Source organism: Phascolarctos cinereus, unplaced genomic scaffold (genome assembly GCF_003287225.1).
Source record: "Phascolarctos cinereus isolate Bilbo 61053 unplaced genomic scaffold, phaCin_HiC Scaffold_726;HRSCAF=1367, whole genome shotgun sequence".
NCBI classification, from domain to species: domain Eukaryota; kingdom Metazoa; phylum Chordata; class Mammalia; order Diprotodontia; family Phascolarctidae; genus Phascolarctos; species Phascolarctos cinereus.
In genome coordinates, this window is record NW_027556098.1 from 60003458 (window position 1) to 60024321 (window position 20864).

General features: G+C 34.2%; 1 protein-coding gene across 11 annotated transcripts in view; it reads left to right on the forward strand.

Annotated features, from left to right (window-relative positions):
- Positions 1-20864, forward strand: part of CASK (calcium/calmodulin dependent serine protein kinase) — a 379925-nt gene that overhangs the window by 154399 nt on the left and 204662 nt on the right. For all 11 annotated transcript variants that reach the window (XM_020967084.2, XM_020967088.2, XM_020967093.2 and 8 more), the window contains exons 4-5: positions 5323-5400; positions 13494-13566. In XM_020967084.2, the coding sequence (XP_020822743.1) occupies positions 5323-5400; positions 13494-13566 (151 nt within the window). The remainder of the gene's footprint in view (positions 1-5322; positions 5401-13493; positions 13567-20864) is intronic.

Here is a 20864-nt window from a genome sequence, read left to right on the forward strand (position 1 = left end):
AGTACCATGGGAATTTTCTATTTGACTTGTAGTTGAAACCTTCATATGTGTCATCTTGCCTAAAAGAATATGAGCTTTTTGGAAGCAGAGACAGTTTTATTTTTCTATGTGCTTTGGAGATAATAAGTATTTATGCATTCATTCTTCATTTATTTGTGGTCCCCAAGTGCCTCCTTGGTTCTAAACCTGAACCTGAATCAATCAACTAGGTAGAATTATCGCTCTCTAGAATACCTTAAAATCATTCCACGAAATCCACTTTAACAGGAAACTAGGCAGAACTGTGGTGAAATTGCTTTCCTCATTCCTTTTCCCTTCATGCCTCTTGTCCTTATAAATCCCCTCAGAGACAGACTGAAAAGGGCCAAGAGAAATTAGGGCTAGGTAGATTTTGGTGGTCTTTGCACTACTTCCTTTTAGAAGCCAGATTGCTTTATTTCCATACTAATATTTTCCTCATTCTAAGCTCACTTCTCAAAAAGTTTCAGCTCAGTCTATTGGACAATTCCCTTCTGCTAATGTTTCTTATTTTTTAATAGAATCAGTGGGAAAATGAGATGATTTATAATTTACCTCATTGCCGGCTTTCTTATGATACTTTATTTCTGTAAAACAAATTGCATTTTCCCCTCAGATTAACATACAGATGACATAAAACTTGTATCCTTACTGTGAAATGAAAACTTAGAAAAGTCTGAAAGACTTTCTCAGTAAATATGTAGTACAAGTGAAAAAAAATAGCTTATGCAATACACACTGATAGCAAGTTATTGCTAGCCTGAGACTAGAATTGAATCACTTTGCATGCTTCCAGTTTTTTCCCCATTATACCTTTTGTATTCATTCAGAATACGCTATTTCCAGTGAAGTAGTCCCCAGCAGAAATTCCTTCTCCATCTGTCTCCTGTTCAAGGCAGAGAGGTTCACATGATTCTTGTTCCTTACTATTAACTTCCAGACCACTTTGCTACCACCCTCTCTCAACAACTTTTCCTCTTTTAAAAGCCCAGGCACTCCATTTATATACCATTATCTTCTTCATTCTGGTCTCCGTCAACCATTGGTCTCCCAGAGGATCTGCCGCCTTTGTCAGTGACTTCAGCTGCTGGCATGTAGTTGTCCTTTCTATCTCATTGCCTATCATCATCTTCAGTGAATTTAACATCTTAAATTTAGAAATCATGGTGTAAATGAAAGCTCACATCAAGCCTATGTTCAAATCACATTTTCAACACTTCATAGCTGGTAGCATCTTTTACTCTAAAGGTTATTTTCCATATACTCTGTATATCATTTATGTATGTATTTATTTACATGATGTCTTCTCCATTAGAATGTCTCCTTTTTTTTTTTTTAACCATTTCCTTTATTCTTGTATCCATCATTGACCAGTCTCCCAGAAGCACTGCCACTTTCATCATCGCTTTCGGCTACTATAGTTGTCCTTTCCATCCCATTGCTTGCCATCATTCTCTATTTTAACATCTGATTGATTACCATTATAACATCTTGGATTTAGAAAGCATGGTGAAGGTGAAAAATACATTAGATTTGGAATCACATGAAGCCCCAGTTCAACCCTCCTCTCACACATTTATTTACATGTCCGTCTCCCATATTAGAATGAGCTTCTTGAAGGTAGAGACAGTTTTGCCCTTTATTTGTATCCCTAGTGCTTAGCACAGTGCCTGCTGTAGAGTAAATGCTTAATACTTGCACATTGACTGACCAGAGAACTCCCTATTAGATAAGAACTGGTGGGAAAACTGAGAAACAGTGTGTCAGAAGTTAAATTTAGACCAGTATATTATACAGTGTTCCATATTAAATTTAAAATAGATAAATGACCTGCATCTTAAAGCTCATTCAGTTAAAAAAAATTACAAAAGAAACAGTTCATTTTCCTTTTTCAGGTTTGGGTAGGGAGTGGGTTCTTAAAAAGATGGGAGTTAGAGATTATTATAAAATACAAACTAGATAATTGGTATTACATGACATTGAAGGGATTTTGTATGAACAAAATTAACATGTATAGGATAAGAGAACTGTGAAAATTCTTTGTATCTAATATCTCTATTAAGACTGTTACGTCTAAGTTATATAGAAAATTCAAAGACATATGGTAAAACCAAAAGTTATTCCTCAATTGATTAAGTGGTCAAAGGATATGAACAGAAAGCTAGAAAAACAAAAAATATCAATGAAAATTTTATTTAAAAAAATAGAAGATATAAATTCACTGAGAGCAGAGATGGTTTTCACTTTTTGTTTGTATCCCCAGAATTTACAATGGTGTGCAAATTACTTTCAATGAGCAATAATTTTGATGTGGTTTCATTTTGGTGACGCCTGTGGTCACATTTATTGCTTCTGCTAATGTGAAAAAGGCTCAGAACATCTGTTCTTAAACAATGAAATCATATTGCATTGGTTTCTTCCTTGTTAGTTAATTTTCTCTAAGTTGAGTAATGTGTTTGTCCCAGACACAATTTATGGCTCCTTTTGGTTGTGTTTTTAAGAATGGCTATTACTTTAAGGAAACTGCAAAAATCATAGATCTTAAAAGAGTGCATTTCAACGCCTACTAGAGATACTGCCAGAACTGTTGTTTTGTAGTAGTCAAACATTTCAAGGATCAGTCAAGCCCACAGTGAAACACAATCAGCACAAATATTAGCATTGTCAAAATGAGAAAATGCCAAGAACTGACAAACTGTTGTTGCAAAAGTCTAATCCTTAGAAAACAAGCAAAGACCTTCAAAGGGACATAGCAGCTGACTGAGTTGTTTCCTCTAAAATGTGACATAAGCTTCTTGAAGCTGAAAAAAAAAATAGTTAAAACACCAGGTGGTGGTTGTTGTTTTTGACCTGATAGCTATTGCTGTGAAGAAAAATAATTCTCATCATGGGAGTGACCATAAATAAACAGCTACTATTAATGTAAAGAAAAAATGCTCGTCATGAGCAAATACAATATGAAGTTTGGAGTACTGATGATTAGGAAAAAATAATTTCCTGATGAAACTCAGTTTTTCACTTAAGGCTAAACCAAAACTGTGGTCAGAAGAACTTTACATTTGCTGCTAAAATCTTGGCATCTTTATTAGGCAGTAGGACATCCAACCCAAAAATGTTTGTTGTTCCTTTGCATCCAACTCTTCATGACCCCCCATGCATCATACTTTCCAGTAGGTTTTTTTGGCAAAAATGTTAAAGTGGTTTGCCATTTCCTATGCAAGCTCATTTTGAAGATGAGGAAACTGAGGCAAACATGTTTAAGTGAGTTGTTCAAGGTCACATGGCTAGCAGTTGGCTAAGGTCAGACTTGAACTCAGGTCTTCTTGATTCCAGGCCTAGCACTGTATCCACCGAGTCACCTACTTGCCTCATCAAAAATCTTTAGGAGATCTTTTCAACTTCCCGTAGGCCTACATGTACGTCTTGTGTTTTTCAAGAGAACGATGAATCCTTGTCAGTACAATGATATATTGAGAAACTTTAAAGAAATTTCCAAATGGAGATGAAATACTCTGTACAGTGTTACATGTCATCAAAGGTTAAGAAATATATTTAAGATTTATATATATCCTTCAGTAATCTGGGAACTCACCTGATTTAAACCCAATTGAAAATCTATGGGTTATAATCTTTATTAGAGTTAAGCAAATGGACTGTTTCTTTAAGGTGTGCCTAATATGCAATGTGACTAAAGTCTGATTTCATGGTAAAATAAAGAAGGTGTTAAAATCTTAATTCAATGCCGAACCATATGAAAAAAAGTTATTGTGCAAAGGGACATTTGATGTTAATGTTGTTGTTAACAGCAGCAGCTAACATTTATGTAGTGCCTACTGTGTGCCACAGAACTGTGCTAAGCACTTCACATTTATCTCATTTGGTCCCCACAACAATCCTGTGAGGTAGGTGCTAATGCCCATTTTATAGATTGAGAGAGATAATGAAAATGTTTGTTCCCATAAATTTGGTGCAAACAGCTAGAGAAGTAACTAAGACAGGATGAAGGAGGTCTTCTCTTGTTTTGCTGATAGAAGTTAGTAAGTAGGACAAAGGTTAAGTTTTGCTTAGAGTGTGCATGCTTAATAGGCCTCTAAACATTAGCTTCTCCACCTCCAGGAGGGACTAAGACACCATTTTCTGAACATGGCATTTATGAAGGAGGGGAGAGACATGTCAAGGAGTAGATGAGTAATGGGTGTATGAGGAAGTTGTACACTCTGGAGTACTCAGCTGATGAGGAAACAGGAGGGACTTTGTGGTGGGAATCAAAGATAAATAGTGAACTCCTGCTTTGGTACAATATGTCCTAGTCCATAGGACACCCGCAACTGCATAATAAACTGGGCTTTTAACTTCATCCCTCCTGAGTCCAAGTGAGTTATTTTTCACAAGATGAGGAAACTGAGGCAAACAGCGTTTAAGTGACTTGCCCAGTGTCACACAGCTATTAAATGTCTGAAGCTAAATTTGAATTCAGTTCTTTCTGACTCTAGGCCCAATGCTGTATACCAATACAGAAAGTGTTTAAAAGATGTATAAAATTATAAGGTTTGTTGTATAAGTGAATACATTTAATTATTTTACTTCATTCCATTTAATTTGCACAGCACTCAGTGCCCAGCATATAGTGTTTAACTGACCCTTGATTGTTTGTTGAAACAGGTGTGTGCTTATTGCACAACAAACTGAAAAATGCTGACTTCTCTTCCTTTAACTCTGATTACCACAGAATAAAAAATTTTTAAATGAATTCATGAATTTCCTAATCATTCTTCCTAGCTACAGCTTGTAATTGAGTTTTTGCCTTCAGTTGTGACATATATTATACTTTTAAATCCTCGGTTGTATAAAACAGGTATCATTTTATGCTTAGGATGAGAAAAAGTAGGAAATTAGCTCTAGAACAATCCAAGTCTTTCACTGCTCATTATAACACAATCCAAAACCACAATTAAATTAAATATGTGATTCATTCTGCTACCTGTGTTCTTTCCTTGTTCATTAGTTCTTATTTTCTCTTCCCTGCAAATTTTCAATACTAGTAGCGGCATAAGTATTCTTTATAAAGTCACTCATAATTTTGAATTAATTTATTTTCAGGTGAAAGAAGTTATAATTATCTGATACACACACAACACACACACACACACACACACACACACACACACACACACACACACACACCACACACACCCCCTCTCCCCCCCCAATAAATATACAGGTTAGTTCACTTTCAGTGTTTACTTGAATTTGAAGGTATGTTTACTGTTTCTTAACTCATTTTTTTATATTTCTCTTTTATAGTATGGATGGAGCTGATCTGTGTTTTGAAATTGTAAAACGAGCAGATGCTGGTTTTGTATACAGTGAAGCTGTAGCCAGGTATGTAATTTAAACTAATATTGAAGAGTTGGGGTGGGGGAAGGTAATAGAGAAGAAAATAGTACAGAAATTATTTTGGAGAGCCTGGTGTTAGGTTATACAATCGAAATGTTAACTACTTTTTTTTCTACATGGAATGCATGAATAGTATATCAATACAACTGAAAATTAGTTCTGTATGAATATTTTAACATACACTATGTGTTTGTTTTTTTAGATAAAACAGACTTGTATTTTCACATCTTCTTATTAATATTTTCAGACAAGGAAGGATTTTAATACCTGATGGTTCTTATAGAATTAGCTTTTATTTGAAAAAAGGTATGTCTCACTAGGTCTTCACCTTGTTTCTCAGTGTTGTCAAATTATAATATGCCAGTTAACCCAAAGAAAACAGTAAGACAAGAGAGACTAGGGGGAAAAAAATGCAGAACCAATTCATATTTAGAGGAAGTGTTGAAATTATATGGGCATACATATGTGCCAAGTGAAACCTTGAGTTCTAGGAAGTTAAAGATTTATAACAACAATAATAGCTAGTATTTCTGTTGTGCTTTAAGGTTTACAAAGCACTTTATATATCTTATCTCATTTGCTATAATGATCTAATGGATTGAACTAAAAAACAGTAACCAAAAAGAGCTAAGACATGTTCACTGTGCAGTGTTGGCCAGTAATTTGGAAGTACGACAGACTGGTCTCTCCTTTTCCTCTTCCACCAACTACCCACTGATGACTAACTGGCCTCCCTCCTTAAATGTACTACAGCCACTCTTTGCTCACAGCACAATCATTTATGGTGTCGTTTAACTCACCTGACAGAGGAACATCTCTATTGCTGTATAGGGTTGTTCCCACTTATCTATTAGGAAATTTCAGTATTAGACCACGATCAGAGTCAGTTTTGAAAAGCAATGGTATAGAGTTTCTAACTCTATATACTTTGCTCCCTGTTTAGTCCTATTCTTTTCATAGTTATGGAATCATAAGGTCATAGAATATTAATTTGAAAGAGTTTTTAAGAGATCATTTAGTTTAATTCTTTCATTTAACATGAGGAAACTTAAGCTTATAATGATTAAATGACTTGATTTACATTTTTTACCTAATCATCTATTAATTAGCTTCAGTTTCCATCAGAGTCAACACTCTACTGGTTGAAGGTAAACAAGGCTGCAATGGCTAATAGTTGTTATATTTGCTAGCTAAAAAAACCCACTATAACATAGATGAAAATATATGCTTATTTTTTTTGACAGCTGCTTTAATGTATTACTAGTATATGTGCTTAATGCTTGTTGATGGACTGAAAAGCATAGTGGAATCATCTTTTTGAAAAACAATACAGAATGCTTGGCTATTATATACTATTAGTTTTCTCATGTCATCTGGCATCCACTGAAGTAATGAAGCTAAACATCTTGGTTTTTATATGGAGTGGACTGCTCTATCTTTTAAAATACATTACCTTACAAAGGCAATAATTATAGTTAACTTGGAATTTTAGCAGGCATATATCATATTTGTCCTCTTGTTTAGTTACTTACCTCACTTCAATTTTCTTTTCCTCATACGCTTAACTTTTTTATTGAATTTTATTTTCTCGATTAAGCCTTTATTTTCATTTTCTCCCTCCCAACTACCTCACTTCTACCACCCTGCCCCATCCCCACTAAAAAGAACAAGAAAACACTTGTCACAAATCAGCATAGTTAAACAAAACAAAATTCCATATTAGCCATGGCCAAAAATGTGTTTTGTTCTGCATAACTAGTACACCAAATCTCTGTCAGGAGGTAGATTGTATTCTTCATCACCAGGCCTGGGAATCATGGTTGATTATTGAATTAATCAGAATTCTTAAGTTTTTTGAAGTTCTTCATTTTTATAATGTTTTTGTATAAATTTTCCACCTAGTTCTGTTCACTCTAAGTTCATAGAACTCTTCCTAGGTTTCTCTGATAGGTCCATTCCATCATTTTTACAATATAATAGTATTCTATTTCATATACCATACTTTGTTTAGCCATTCCCCCAGGAGTTCTCTCCCCACTGCTCCCAGTTTCCAGTTCTTTGCCATCACAAAAAGAGCTGCTTTAAAATTTTTGTACAGTGAATCCTTTTCTTCTTTCTTTGATCTCTTTGGAGTTATAGCCTTAGTAGTGGTATCACTGGGTCAAAGGATATGCACAGTTCGGTAACTTTTTGGTATAATTCCAGATTGCTTTCCAGTTAATACATTAAAATAAATATGAATACTTTTAAGAAAAATAAACATTGTTTTTATAAATAAATTTTAAAGCTGCTACTGTATGTTGGATATAAGAAAATTAACCTCATTACATTATAAAAGGAAATATAACCTTTAAAATATTGTTGTCAAAAAGTAATGAAGTTTTAGGTAAAGAGTATATGACTTTTTGTTTTTTAATAGAAGCACAGTGTTCGTATTCATTTAAATTCAAGAAACTCTAAATACTTATTTTGTGAAAGATATTTATAGTGCCTTGAAATTTATAAAGCATTTTCCGTAGTGGAACAACTGTCCTGTGAGATGTTTGAGGCTAAGAGAGGTTAAATGACTTGGTCAATGTCACAAAGCATATAGTAAGTCAGAGATTAGGCACTCAATCAAACCCAGAGCCTCTGACTCCAAATCTAGTGTTCTTTTTGCTACACAGTGTAGTTCTTAGTGTACTTATAATGTACAGCTCTGAAGATACATGTGTTTAATGTCAGAGTTTAAATTACCACTGTAATCCTGTACTTCCCAACATCCTTTGGTTTTCCTTGTCTTAGGCACCCAGTTTGTTTGTCTTTCGCAAGGGGTGTAAGATTAAAAACTTGACATAATGACATGCTGTTAAAATACTAAGATTTCCCCTACTTATCTGAGTTTTAGGAAACAGGTAGCTACTAATATACTTTTCTATGTAAAAATGCAACGATTTGAAAATCACTTCTATTAGCTATTCATTGTATTTAGCTTTTAACTTAGGAAGAGCATGATGACTGAAAATAAAGATTATAGTGACTTTGTGAAAAGACTTTTGGGGAGCAAGCCAGGACTATAACTAATATGTGGAATTTTCAAAGGTAAAATAGAGCTCCTAAGAATTTTGTAACATTATATGAAATAGAATAAAAAAGTATTGAGCCCTTTGTGTTTACATGAATCTGTCAGGCAGTGTAGAAAGAATTCCTGTATTGGTTAGAAGATTGGACAAGGTGACTCCCAAAGGGCCCTTCAAATGATAAGCATCCATGATTCTATGAAAACACTGTTTAATTAATTTGACACTAACATACTTATGAGACATAAGACTTGTATTAAAATAAAAGCATTTTGATGTTTGTCTTTTTCTTTCTGACTCCCTAATTATATTATGACCATCTGGAAAAAGCAGCAAAGCAAATAACATAAAATATAACCGCAGTTGGCTATTACTACAGTCTTCTTGGTGATTGCTCTGTTCTCTCAGACTGGTAAATCAGGGTGAATTTTTTCTAGTCCACAGGGGATAATGAAACAACGACGTATCAGTGAACTGTAGTGAAACAACAGGAACTCATTGATCCTTTGCCATGAAAGTGAGCTGTGTGTGTGGAGATCTTCACTCCATTTCAGTTAAGGAATTTGGTTAGCAGAGTCACCAAGGGAAAGGCTTACTTTTTTCCTTAGAATGCCAAAAGGAAACAGTCTTTAAAAAAAAACAAAACACCTTATTTTTGTCACCAGCTTGATCTAGGAAATTTGACAATCTTCTATAATACCATGTCTGAAGGTGGCTTTTGAGAAGTTATCTTTGAAAACCTGAGGAGAGGCATGTTGTGTCTCTGAAAGGCAGACAAATGCAGGTTGACATGTTTTCTGCTTGCCTTGGAAAGCATTTTCTTTGTCATTACTCTGTGTCTGTGTTTTGGCTTATACTGAGCCAGTTTCTTAGTAATTTATTGATTTTGAGTGGAGTTTATAAACTATCCTGCTGTGCTTTTTTTCTTAGAGGAACATTTTAGCTCTTATTCCCTATGACCCATCATATTGCAGCCTACACTTAATAACCTATTGAATTGCATAAGCATGGAGATACATTCTAATGATCTAAATGCATTTGTGCAGAGGCCACATAGCTACCTTGATATTTCCTCCTAGTTTCACTGAAATTCCCCCAACTTTCAAGAGGGAAACTGAATTCATTTTTGTTTAGCTGGTTCCTGAATACTTGAATGAATTTATTTCTGTCAGGGGTAGTAGCCGTGAGATAGCAATGTGCTATCATTATTTCAGTGGTAAACTTCTTTCAAAAATACTGTTTCTACACTATATGATATGAAAACATAGTTTACCCAAAAAGTAATTGTAATTTACCATGTTGTAATGTGTGATGTTTAGACTATTTGATTGATAAAGTTTTCTAGTTCTTGAAGACTATTACTTTAAATCAGTACATAGCAATCCATTTCAAGTATTATATTGAATTTTTTTTCCTTAACAAATAACTGGAACCAGTTTTCTCCAAGTTATCTAGATTTCTAGGCTTTGGAAGCATCATTTTATTTTTATTTATTTATTTATTTTCTTGCTTACTTATTTATTTATTGGGCAGTTGGTTAAGTGACTTGTCCAGGGTCACACAGCTAGTAAGTGTCAAGTTTTTTATCTGAGGCTGGATTTGAACTCAGGTCCTCCTGATTTCAGGGCCCATACTCTATCCACTGAGTCACCTGCCTGCCCTGAGGCATCATTTTAAATGTAATGATAGTGAATTCATTTTCATATATAATGTCTTACAGTAATTGAAAAGGAATTGAGATTCCTAAGGATACAGTGAAAGTCTGTACCTGTTAAGAATGAACTGGTTTTGAAACCCGGCTGTGACAACTTCAAGTTGTATAATTTTTAAAAAATTATTTAAAGTCTCTGAGCCTCATTTCATTATCTGCAAAGTAAGGTTAATATTTTCAATACCTGCTTTTACAGGATTGTTGTAGGGAAAATGTTTTGAACATTTTAAAATGCTATACAGATATAGATCATTGTTAAAATGAAGGAGAAGCAGCCTGCCAATTGGAGTGTGAATTCATATAAGCAGTTCTAATATCAAATATTTATGTCTGTGATGTTTTCATTTATTTTTTCACTGAAATTCAGTGTTTCATACTTTGTCAAAATATGCCACTTAGAATTTCTTACTTTTAGTATTAGGAGTATCTAAAGGTGAGGCCTTATAGATCATTAGAAGTCTAAACTTTTAGCTTTATAAAGCAAATGTGTATATTACCAGCCTTTTCCAGTGAAGCCGAAGTGTTACTGTATAATGCAATCAAATGCATATTGGCAGAGATCAAATGAAGTGGTAATTCTTTATCAGCTTCTGCATTTGAGAAAGCTTAGGGTGATCAGATAAAAAAGAAGAAATTAAATATAAAATTGTGAATAATAACTAGTAAGCATGTGAATATAGCTGAAGTTAAGTATCTTGACTACTCTTGATTCTAGTGCTGTCCAAGTGTTGACCTTCTTTTAATTGGAGGCAGCAGCAGACCATTTAGGGGCAGGAAAGAAGAAATGTATACATTTCCAGACAATTCCCCTTAAATTCCATTCCTGGAACCTGCTGCTAGAGCATATTAGTATATATTGTTGTCTCATAGTCCCTGCCATGGGACAGCTAGTTTGAAATATCCAGTACAAAGTTGGTGATGTGGGACGAGAGCTCAAGAAGGAGACTGGGGTTGGATATCTATATCTATATGATAATTAAACTCATGGGAACTAATGTGAAGAAAAGCAAGTCCTAGACACAGCCTTAGGTAACATCACAGGTGATATAATATTGATCATGATCTAGCAAAGGATAGTGAGAAGGAATAGTTATACAAATACTGTAGGAGGAGAACCAGGAGAGAGCAGTGTCACAAAAAATCCAGAAAGGAGAAGGGTGTGTCTTTCTAGGAAGAGATCACCAGTATCAAGTGCATCAGTGAGATCAAGAAGGATGGAACTGAAAAAAGACCAAAAAGATTTGACAGTTAGGAGATAATGGTCAATTTGGAGAGTACAGTTCATTTAATTTGCCTGTTGACTCCTCATGCCTGAGTCTTCTCAGGGTACCCTACTTCAGGCCTCTGGCCTTTATCTATTCCAGGGCCTCATCCTCTGTTCCTGTTCCTGGGGCATTACTGCATTAAATCCCTCATCTTCTTAAATTATAAGAAATCTTTCCAGGTCTCTCTCAATACTAGTGCCTTCCCTCTGAGATTATCTCCAGTTTTTCCTGTTTCTATCTTGTTCTTACATTATTGTTTACATGTTCTTTCCTTTTATTAGACTGTGAGCTCCTTAGGAGCAGGGATTATTTTTTGCCTTTTTTTGTATATCCAGCTTTATACAGTTCCTGGTACACAGTCAGCACTTAATAAATGATTATTGGCTTGACCAAGTCAGCTTAGTTGCATGAGTTCCTCCTGCTCTATTCAGTAGTACATGTATAGGATGAGTTTCATAGGTGCTATGATTGATCCAGGGTTTGGCAAGTGAAAGCTTGACTTTTTGCTCATTCCTTCCCCATAACTCCTAATGTGGTCCATTTACCACTTGAGGACACATTAATAAAGCTTTCCATATGGATGTGGCCATGCTTTGGGCCTCAAATAGTTATTTTTTTCTGTAATGAATATAAATAACCTACAATATGATATGATAATCTGTTTTTATATCTTATTGCAGGATCCATTTGTAAATCCTAACATGGTGCTTTGATCTCAGTTGGTGCTTAATTAAAAAAAAAATTGGGGGATATGTGCACAGGGGCACTTAGGTGCCAAGTGGCAGAGGCAAGATTTGAACCCAGATCCTCTAATGTCAAATCCATTTTACCTTTTACTGTATGACATTGCTCTCTGTTCTTTTTTTTTTTAAAACCTCTTATATGCATGACAGAAAAATCTGATTACATGAACTTTCATGGAGTTTGGAATAGGGAGAGAAAACCCTAGAGATGGATTAAAGTTGTGTAACAAGTTGGAAAATCTTTTTTCCCCTCTGTAATTCTCTTAACCCATAAAAATGCATCATTTGAGAGCTATATTGAAGGAAAAAAGCAGCTTAATTTAATTATATAATTTAAAATTTGGTTCAGTTCCATAGTTGAGGAGAATATAAATAAGGGGAAAAGAAGAAAATGCAAGCCCTGTCTTTGAGGTAGAACAAGCAAAAGAGTAGCAAGGAGACACACATACAGAGATAGACAAAAGTAGTTTCTTAAACAGTTATTTTACTTTACAGTTATAATGCTTTCTTAAACAGTTATTAATCGTCTGTTGGGTTCTAAGCATTGTACTAAGCAATTAGAAGATATATAGTTTAGATTAGCACCTTTGAGGATTTTATGATTTATCAAGACAATAAGATACAAACCCAGTTAATTAACATTATTGTATATTTTATTGACATTCATTAGAGAATTGCAAAACAAGGTGGTATTTGAGGTCCAGGGATGTGGCCATACTTAGAGGGAAAGTTTCACAAATATGTATACATTTGTCTAGTGGTTAATGGCCACATCAGAGGCATGTGAAAGGGATTATCAAGAAGAGTCAGGTTGTCATGAAGTAGCATGTTTATCACATGGGCTTTTGGGGTGTTAACAGCTAAAAGGCATATAACTGTGTTGCTTTCTGTAGCTGTAGGCAAAATTGGGACCTGGACAACTTGCTATTTGTCCTACAGGCTGATTACAAATCAGTCAGAGGTCAGTGAACTGGAAATTTTTTGTCTCATTGAGATTGTGTGCAGCAGCAATGAGCATGTCTATTTAATAGTCTACTTTTTAATGTAATTGAAGTTAATTGAGGATTGGAAAGCATATTAAGTTCTTATGTACTCTAACATTGCAGAATATCATTCTAAAATTGTTTTTTTATCTTTATTATTAAAACTAGATTTCTACCAACCTTTTTTTTAGTCCACTGAAATGTGTCTGTAGAAAAGTAATATGAAGGTGTGAGTTATTAATTGCAGACATTGTGTTTATTATAAGTTGGGTTTTTTATGTTCTTTATACAGTCTTAGATTTATTTTGTTTTTACAGTCATTACATGAGACAGATACTGGAAGCACTACGCTACTGTCATGATAATAACATAATTCACAGGGATGTGAAGGTAAGTCATTTATCTCTATCACTGTAAAACTTAGACACAGACTCTTTCAGTTTGAGGACTCAGTAGGTTTTGTAAAAACAAATGAATAACTGTAGTACTACCAACATAAGGAAAATTGTGTAACATGTAATAAACATTTAAACATTCTTACTTAAAAATGAAAATGTGTGGCTGCACATTACTTAGTTTCTCAGTGTGAATATTTTTTAAAATAATTTCTTTAACCTTAGTTTTAAGGTTTATGGAAATATATGTATCACTTTAAAAAATGAAGATGACTCCGTCAGATATCAAGAGGTAAATAGCAAACAATACTAAAATAATTAGAAAAAATAATTTTAGGTAGTTAAAATTTATGTTAAAGTTACCCATTTTTGCTGTCATTATTTGACGTATTCACCGTAATATTAGGTTTGTTTATATTATATTTACTGATTGTATTTAAAACATTCAAAAACACAGGTACATTGTTGTACATTCTATATAACTAAGAATATGACTCTGTACCAGCATTTTGTCTGCACTTGGGAATCCCCTGCATGATTCACTTTACTTGGAACCTTGATCTCAGTTCCTTTCAGAGTGTTGAGAAGAGCAATAGTACTGTGAAGGAAGGGGAGGAATTAACTAGTCCCCTTCCATTCTTTTGCTCACCTCCCTGAGTTATTTTGCAGGTTGCAATTTGACCTTACTTCCTCTTACATCTTCCAGAGACATAGTATTCCTAGAAAAAAGCTATCATTGCCCTCAATGTTTATGATATTCAAGTCTCTTCAATTCATGTTAATCATTGTAAGTTGGGTTTTCTTTAAGATGTGACTTCTTTTAGGGAAAACTGAATAGAATTATAGCAATTCTGTGTAGGATCTACTAGAATGACATATCATTATATTGGCCAGTGAACTGATGCCTAAAATGTATATCACATACATTGTTGTAAATTACAACATTCACTTAAGAATTAAATTTGCAAGAAAATGGGATGTCTTATTAGATATCATCATTGAAAATGCAATGAGTGTATGATGCCGTAGTAGAGTGCTCCATCGCCATCTAAAAGGAGAATAAAATGTAATATGTGGTGGAAAAACAGTAAATAATTGCAGCATACCTAGTGTTGCTTAGAGAAAAAAAACCTCATTTTTCCTTGTCTCCTTATACCCCAAATGTTATATAATTTGAAAATAAATTATTATATCACTCTTAACAACTTATTTAACAGTTATTAATTCACAATATTTTCAATGATATATTTGTAATTGGTATAGTTAATAATTGCTACATGTTATAAATAATAGCTGACAACATGATTTGCCTCAATACTTGTCCTTCTATAAATATTTAGTTATTTATGCTAATCAAAGAAAAATGGTGTGAATAAGCCAAAACGTTTTAACATTTATCTGAATGTACATGTCATGGCGTTTGGTTTTTTGTTTTTGTTTTTGGTGTGTGTGTTTTTTTTTTTTAATCGCTATTTAAGCTCCTTGAGCGTGGGAATTGTTTCATTATTTATACTTAAAATTCCAAGTACCTAGCATAGTGTCTGGCACATAGTATGTATTTAATAAATGTTTTTTAATTATTGATTTTTCTTTTTACCTAAGCTAATATTAGTTTTAATTCCTGCCATAGGGCAATTGATTTGGGGGAGGCAGCCTATAAAGATGGAGAGAAAATTAGTCTGAAGTTTAAAATTTTGCCACAGATAATCCACAATGACATCTCTTTTGTTGTTAGGCAGAGAGGCAGCATGGTGTATTAAAAAGAATGCTGGGCTTGGAATCAGGGTCTGAGATAAGAGGGCTACTGTCAGATAAAATCTGGGTTTTAGCCTGTTAAAATTGGGTGCCATGTTGATAAACTAGGAGTCAGGCCAGACAAATAATATGTGTTTAGTATGTCATACTTAAGAACCCCAGGAGAACATACGAGTTTAATGGGGAGAAGGCCAAGAGATAAACCCAACCCAGAAGAAGGGAGTAACTTTACAATAAATACAGATAGAGCCTCAGAAGAAATAGTAGCTTCACTACAACAATATTAATAACAGGAAAATATAAAGCATGAGCTTAAAAACTTCTTATAAAAAGTAGAAAGAGGATAAATATCTCAGAAAAGATGTTAAAAACATTACCCAAGTTGTGAACTCCCTGAAAAAATAGAATGGAGAAAATGGAACCTAGTGATTCCACAAGACAAGAAATATTACGGTCAAATGATGGAAAATTTAGAAGAACATAGAAAGTTATCTTCCAAAAACAACTGACCTGAAAAATGGGTCAAGGAGAAGTAATTTAAGAATCATAGCTCTCTCTGAAAACCATGATCAGATAGAAAATCTGAATCCCATATTTCAAGAAATTTTAAAAAAAATTTTTCCCCCAGATTTCTTAGAACTGTAAGACAGTGAAAATGAAGTCTATTAATCATCTCCCTGAGCATGGGGGAGGAGAACAACTATAGAAACTATTGAAAAACTGTAGAAAGCACCCAGGAATGTCACACCCAAAAAGCCATAGCCTTCAGGTAAAGGGGTGGGGAGAGGAAACCATTCAAATTGCCAGAAAGAATTCAAGTGCCAAGGAAGTACACAGAATTACATAAGACTATATTGCAATTACCATGTAGGAAAGGAAATACTGTAATACAGTACCAGGTTCCAAAAGGCAAAATTTCAAGCGGAGAATAACCTTTCCTGCAAAACCGAATAATTCTTATAAGAGAAAAATGAATTTTTAATAATGTAAAGGAGTTTTAAGCACTCCTGATGAAAAGACAGAAATGGACTGAGTCTTTGAAACTTAAATACAGGAAGCAAGAGACATATATTTGAACAGTTAAAAGGTTCCAGATGATGAAGTGCTTACGTTCTTATAGGGACAGAAGTGACATTTGTCTCTTCAGAGACCGTCTGTTTCAAGAGTCATAGAGGGAATTAAGAAAGATAAATACAGGGCCTTAGGGTGATAAAGTGTTCCCTTTTGGGAATACTTGGGTGGAGGAGGGTTGAAAGAAGGGAACAAAGGGAAGAGAAAATGTAATACACTAGGAAAAAAATAAGAATTATTCAGTAGCTTTGTTTAGTGGTTAGAATTCTGAACTCAGAGTCAGGATGACTGGTTTGAATCCTGCAGACACTTAGTAGTTGTATGACACTCTGCAAGTCACCTAACCTTTCTAGGTCTCAGTTTCCTCATCTGTAAAATTCAAGGTTTGACTTTAATAACCTCTAATGTCCCTTTCAACTTTAAATATATGGTCCTACAAACTTAGTATTTCTCTTAATTAAGGTTTGCCAGAAGAAGAGCATAAAAACATGGAAGAGAGTGAGAGGAACAGGCATTTCATGAAACTCATTCTTTTCTGAACTAAATAAAAAAAAGACTTCACATACACAATTAAGCATATACTTTAATGTAATAAGAAGAAATGCATTAAATTCAACAGGAAAATAGAGAGAGGCAAGATGGAGGAGTTCAATAGGGAAAACAGAGTCAAGAGAAAATAGTCACAAGTACAAAAACCCAGCTATGGAGAAAAGAAAGTGTAAGAGTCAGTCAGTAATTGAATTTTGGACTGGCTGAAGAGAGCAGGGACAGAAGTGGGGGAACCAACCACTTCAGTGATAAAATATTAGGTGAATCCCATTTCTTTATCTGCTTTTTAAAGAAAGAGAAGAAAAATTGTAAAAGGATATGGTGATAGGAAAACATTAACAGTCAACTCTGAATGGGAACTGTGTGAACACATTAATAAAAAAGTGGAGGAGAGAGAGCATCATAATGGATTAGAAAGTCAAATCTAACAATATGTTATTTATAAGAATCAGCTTGAAGCAGATTCAGAGTTAAAGATTTAAGAGTTATTGTGAGAGGTTGGAAGAGATATGACTTTGCAACAAATGAATTAAAAAGCAGAGATAGCAATCATGATCTCAAATAAGGAAATATGAAAAAGTACGTGGCTTAAGAGAAGCAGGGAAAGTAGATTGTGTTTCACGGCACCATACGTAATGAAATAATATAACGTAATATTTATGCACTGAATAGCACCTAAGTACTTGAAGGTAAAACTAGTCTAGTTACAGGGAGCTATATATAACAGAACTTTGGGAGTCCTCCATTTGTCCTTTTTAGACCTAGACAAATCTTACCAAAAAAAAGTAAAGAAGGAAAGAAGTTAAGGACTTCAATCGAATGTTTAAGAAGTTATATATGATTAATCTTTGACCATTACTGAATGGAAATCAAAAGTGATATACCTATTTGTCACCTTTGGATGGCACCTCTATAAAAATTGTTAACTTTTTAGGTCACAAACTGGTGTACTGGTTGTTTCCTTAACTCAGGATGCTGCTTCCCATCTCTTTGCTTTCACACAGGAATAGGGGCCTATCCTGCTTAGAATTTACTTGCCCTTCATTTCTGCCTCTTCAGTACAATTCCACAAGTATTTTATAAGTGCTTATCATGTATTAAGCACTCCTCCTTTGCCCCAGATTTCAAGGGGTTTTTGCCATTTAGGTTAGACTACAGTTATATTCAGTGGATTGCCTGTCTGCAGGCTGTACTTTTTATTTTTACCAACTATCATTACTGTCCATTTCAAGATTTTGTGCTTGTTATGTTTATAAAGAATTTGTTAGGTTTCTGCTCTGGCTAGAGGAAATTAACAATCAAGCTATTTTATTCCTCTTATTATTTAAATCATTACTTTCAATTACCTCCCAATAGTATTGGAATTCTATTATTGTCTTGATGACTTATAATAATTATGTATGTTTAGTCTGCATTCACTCTGGAAAGCATCATGATTGAATCTAAAATTGTAACTCAGTTATAATAAATTAAATTTCAGTAAGCAGGAAAATTTATGATTTGGTGTGGAAACTGTTTTACACAATCAGTGTAACATGAAATTAATTATGAGTGTCAGTGTAATCCTATATCTTCAAGAAGATATATCTTTGAAAGAGACTTTTGATTTTCATGTAGCTATGCAATGACTTTTTTTCACCTTTAATTTGTCTTTCCTTAAAAAGTATGTACACAAATATGTATGTATTCCATCTCAATATTTTCTTGTTTTCTTTCTTTTAACACAAAACTATTTTAGGAGGAATGAGGAAGGAAATGAAGGTCAATGTTCCTGTTTTCCTCTTTCTCTCCTCCTTAGCTGGAATTTCCCTTACCTGTGCTGAGCATTCAGCAGTTTATGAGGCATAGACATGCTACCCTGAATTCCTGCCAGTTGTCTTATATTGAATTGGGAGGGGGGAGTTAAATTGAGCTATTTTTTAAAACCTTTCTATCATTGTTTATCTCATTGATAAACTTGAAGTCTTGAAATAGCACAAGTTAGCAGCATCTCTGTGCAAAGGATAGTTCATATAGTGGTTTTCTGTTTGAGTCATGTCTGTATAGGATGGTTTGGTGCTTTTAATTTTCTGCAGCTTTGGTTTTAGTTTTTCTCAGAAACTTCCTGTTTGAATGTTTTTGTGGGTATGTTTCCCTGAATAAGTTTCTTCGGTAATCTATGCATATGCTTCGCTGATGGCTAGCTATAACGTCGCTGTTCTTTTTTTCCGCTTATTCTCTCCCCACTCCCCTTCCTCCAATTTAACACTTTATTAGAAGTGTATATACAACATCTAATAACTGTCATCCTCTTCAGTTTGATTATCAGTGTTTCTTCTTCTATTGCCTTTAGTTTTTTGTGCTCTAATGCTTAACAAAAGTTTCTAGTGTAACTACCATAATGTTTTTAAATATGTTCTGTGCTCCACAGAGCTCATTGTCTCTATTATATTTGTAAAGTTCTTGAATTTAATTCATGTGGAAAGTTGCATTGTTGATAATAATACTTAGAAAAGTCTTTAAAGCATAGTAATGTGCAAAGTGATTAATAGTATACATTTTACAGATGAGAAAACTGAAGCAAGAAGAGATTAAATGACTAGTTCAGGATCACACAACTAGTAAGTGTTTGAGGCTGGATTTAATCTCAGAATTTGAACTCCTGACTCTAGGTCCAGCAGTCTTTCCACTGTACCACCTAGGTACCTGTGGGGTGAATTGGAGAGTAGAGAAAATGGATCCAGAGAGACCACCTAAGAAGTTGTTAGTCTGATTCATAGATGGGAGATGAAGAAAAAAGAGAAGAGGTGCCTGCCCTTGAGGAGATTTTATTCTAAAGGAGATAGTAAGCACATATGTAGATAGAGAGAAAACACAAACAAGACAAATACAAGGTAACTTGTGTTGGGAAGAGGAAAATATTGATGTCTGAGAGAACCAGGAAAGGCCTTATGTAAAATGTGGAACGTGAGCCGAGTGTGAAAAGAAACAAGGGATTCCAAGAAGCAGAAGTGAAGTTGACTTCATTTTAGGCAATGGAAACAGCCAGCAAAAAGGCATAGAAATGGACATCTCCCATGTGGAGAACTACAAGAAGGAAGGCCATTTTGTCTGGGCCTTAGAGTTACATGGAATGGAATAAAACAGGAAGGGTCAGGATTCCTCAAGTATAAGGGCGAGGACTGGGATGAAGAAGAAGACTGTGAGCCAGATTTTATTGAGAACGACCTGGGACAGGTTAAATAATAGCCACCAGCAGATGTATAGGGGGAAAAAGAGTTTGCAGTTTCAAGGTTTTTTGTTGTTGTTGTTTTTTGGCTTTGGTTTTTTAAAATATATCTACAGCTACAAAGAATTATAGAATTACCATCTATATTTTTTTTATCTTTCCTGCAGCTAGCACAGTGTTGTCAGTTGAATTTGTTAAATTGAATTGAACAGTTACTCAGGTTAAATAGTTAACAGAAATCCTGGTTGATTAGCCTACTTATTTATTTGTTTGTTTGTTTGTTTGTTTGTTTGTTTTAGTTCAATGAATGTCTGTTTAAAAAGAAAGAAGTTGGGGGAAAGAGTAACTTGTGTAGTTCTAGGGGAAAAGAGATATCTTAGAAAGCCATTGAAATGTAGTTCCTAACCTAATAATTCATTAATTATTCTGTAGTTGATATTTCCACAAAGTTGAATTAGACACCCACCTTCGTTTATTTTTAGTACCTGGACAAGTTGTTTTTTTCTTTGTTACTCTACTGAATAAGCAGTCAAAAGCTCAAGTCAGTAAAAGAATGACTATGCTTTGGTGGGTTAAGTAATTTACTTTAAAAAAAAAGAATTGAAGATGATACATAATTATATTTGTATGTACAAAGACAAACATATACATAAAAGTAACAATTACTTTTAACAAATAACCCTAGGAAATTTGTACAATAAAATTTCACA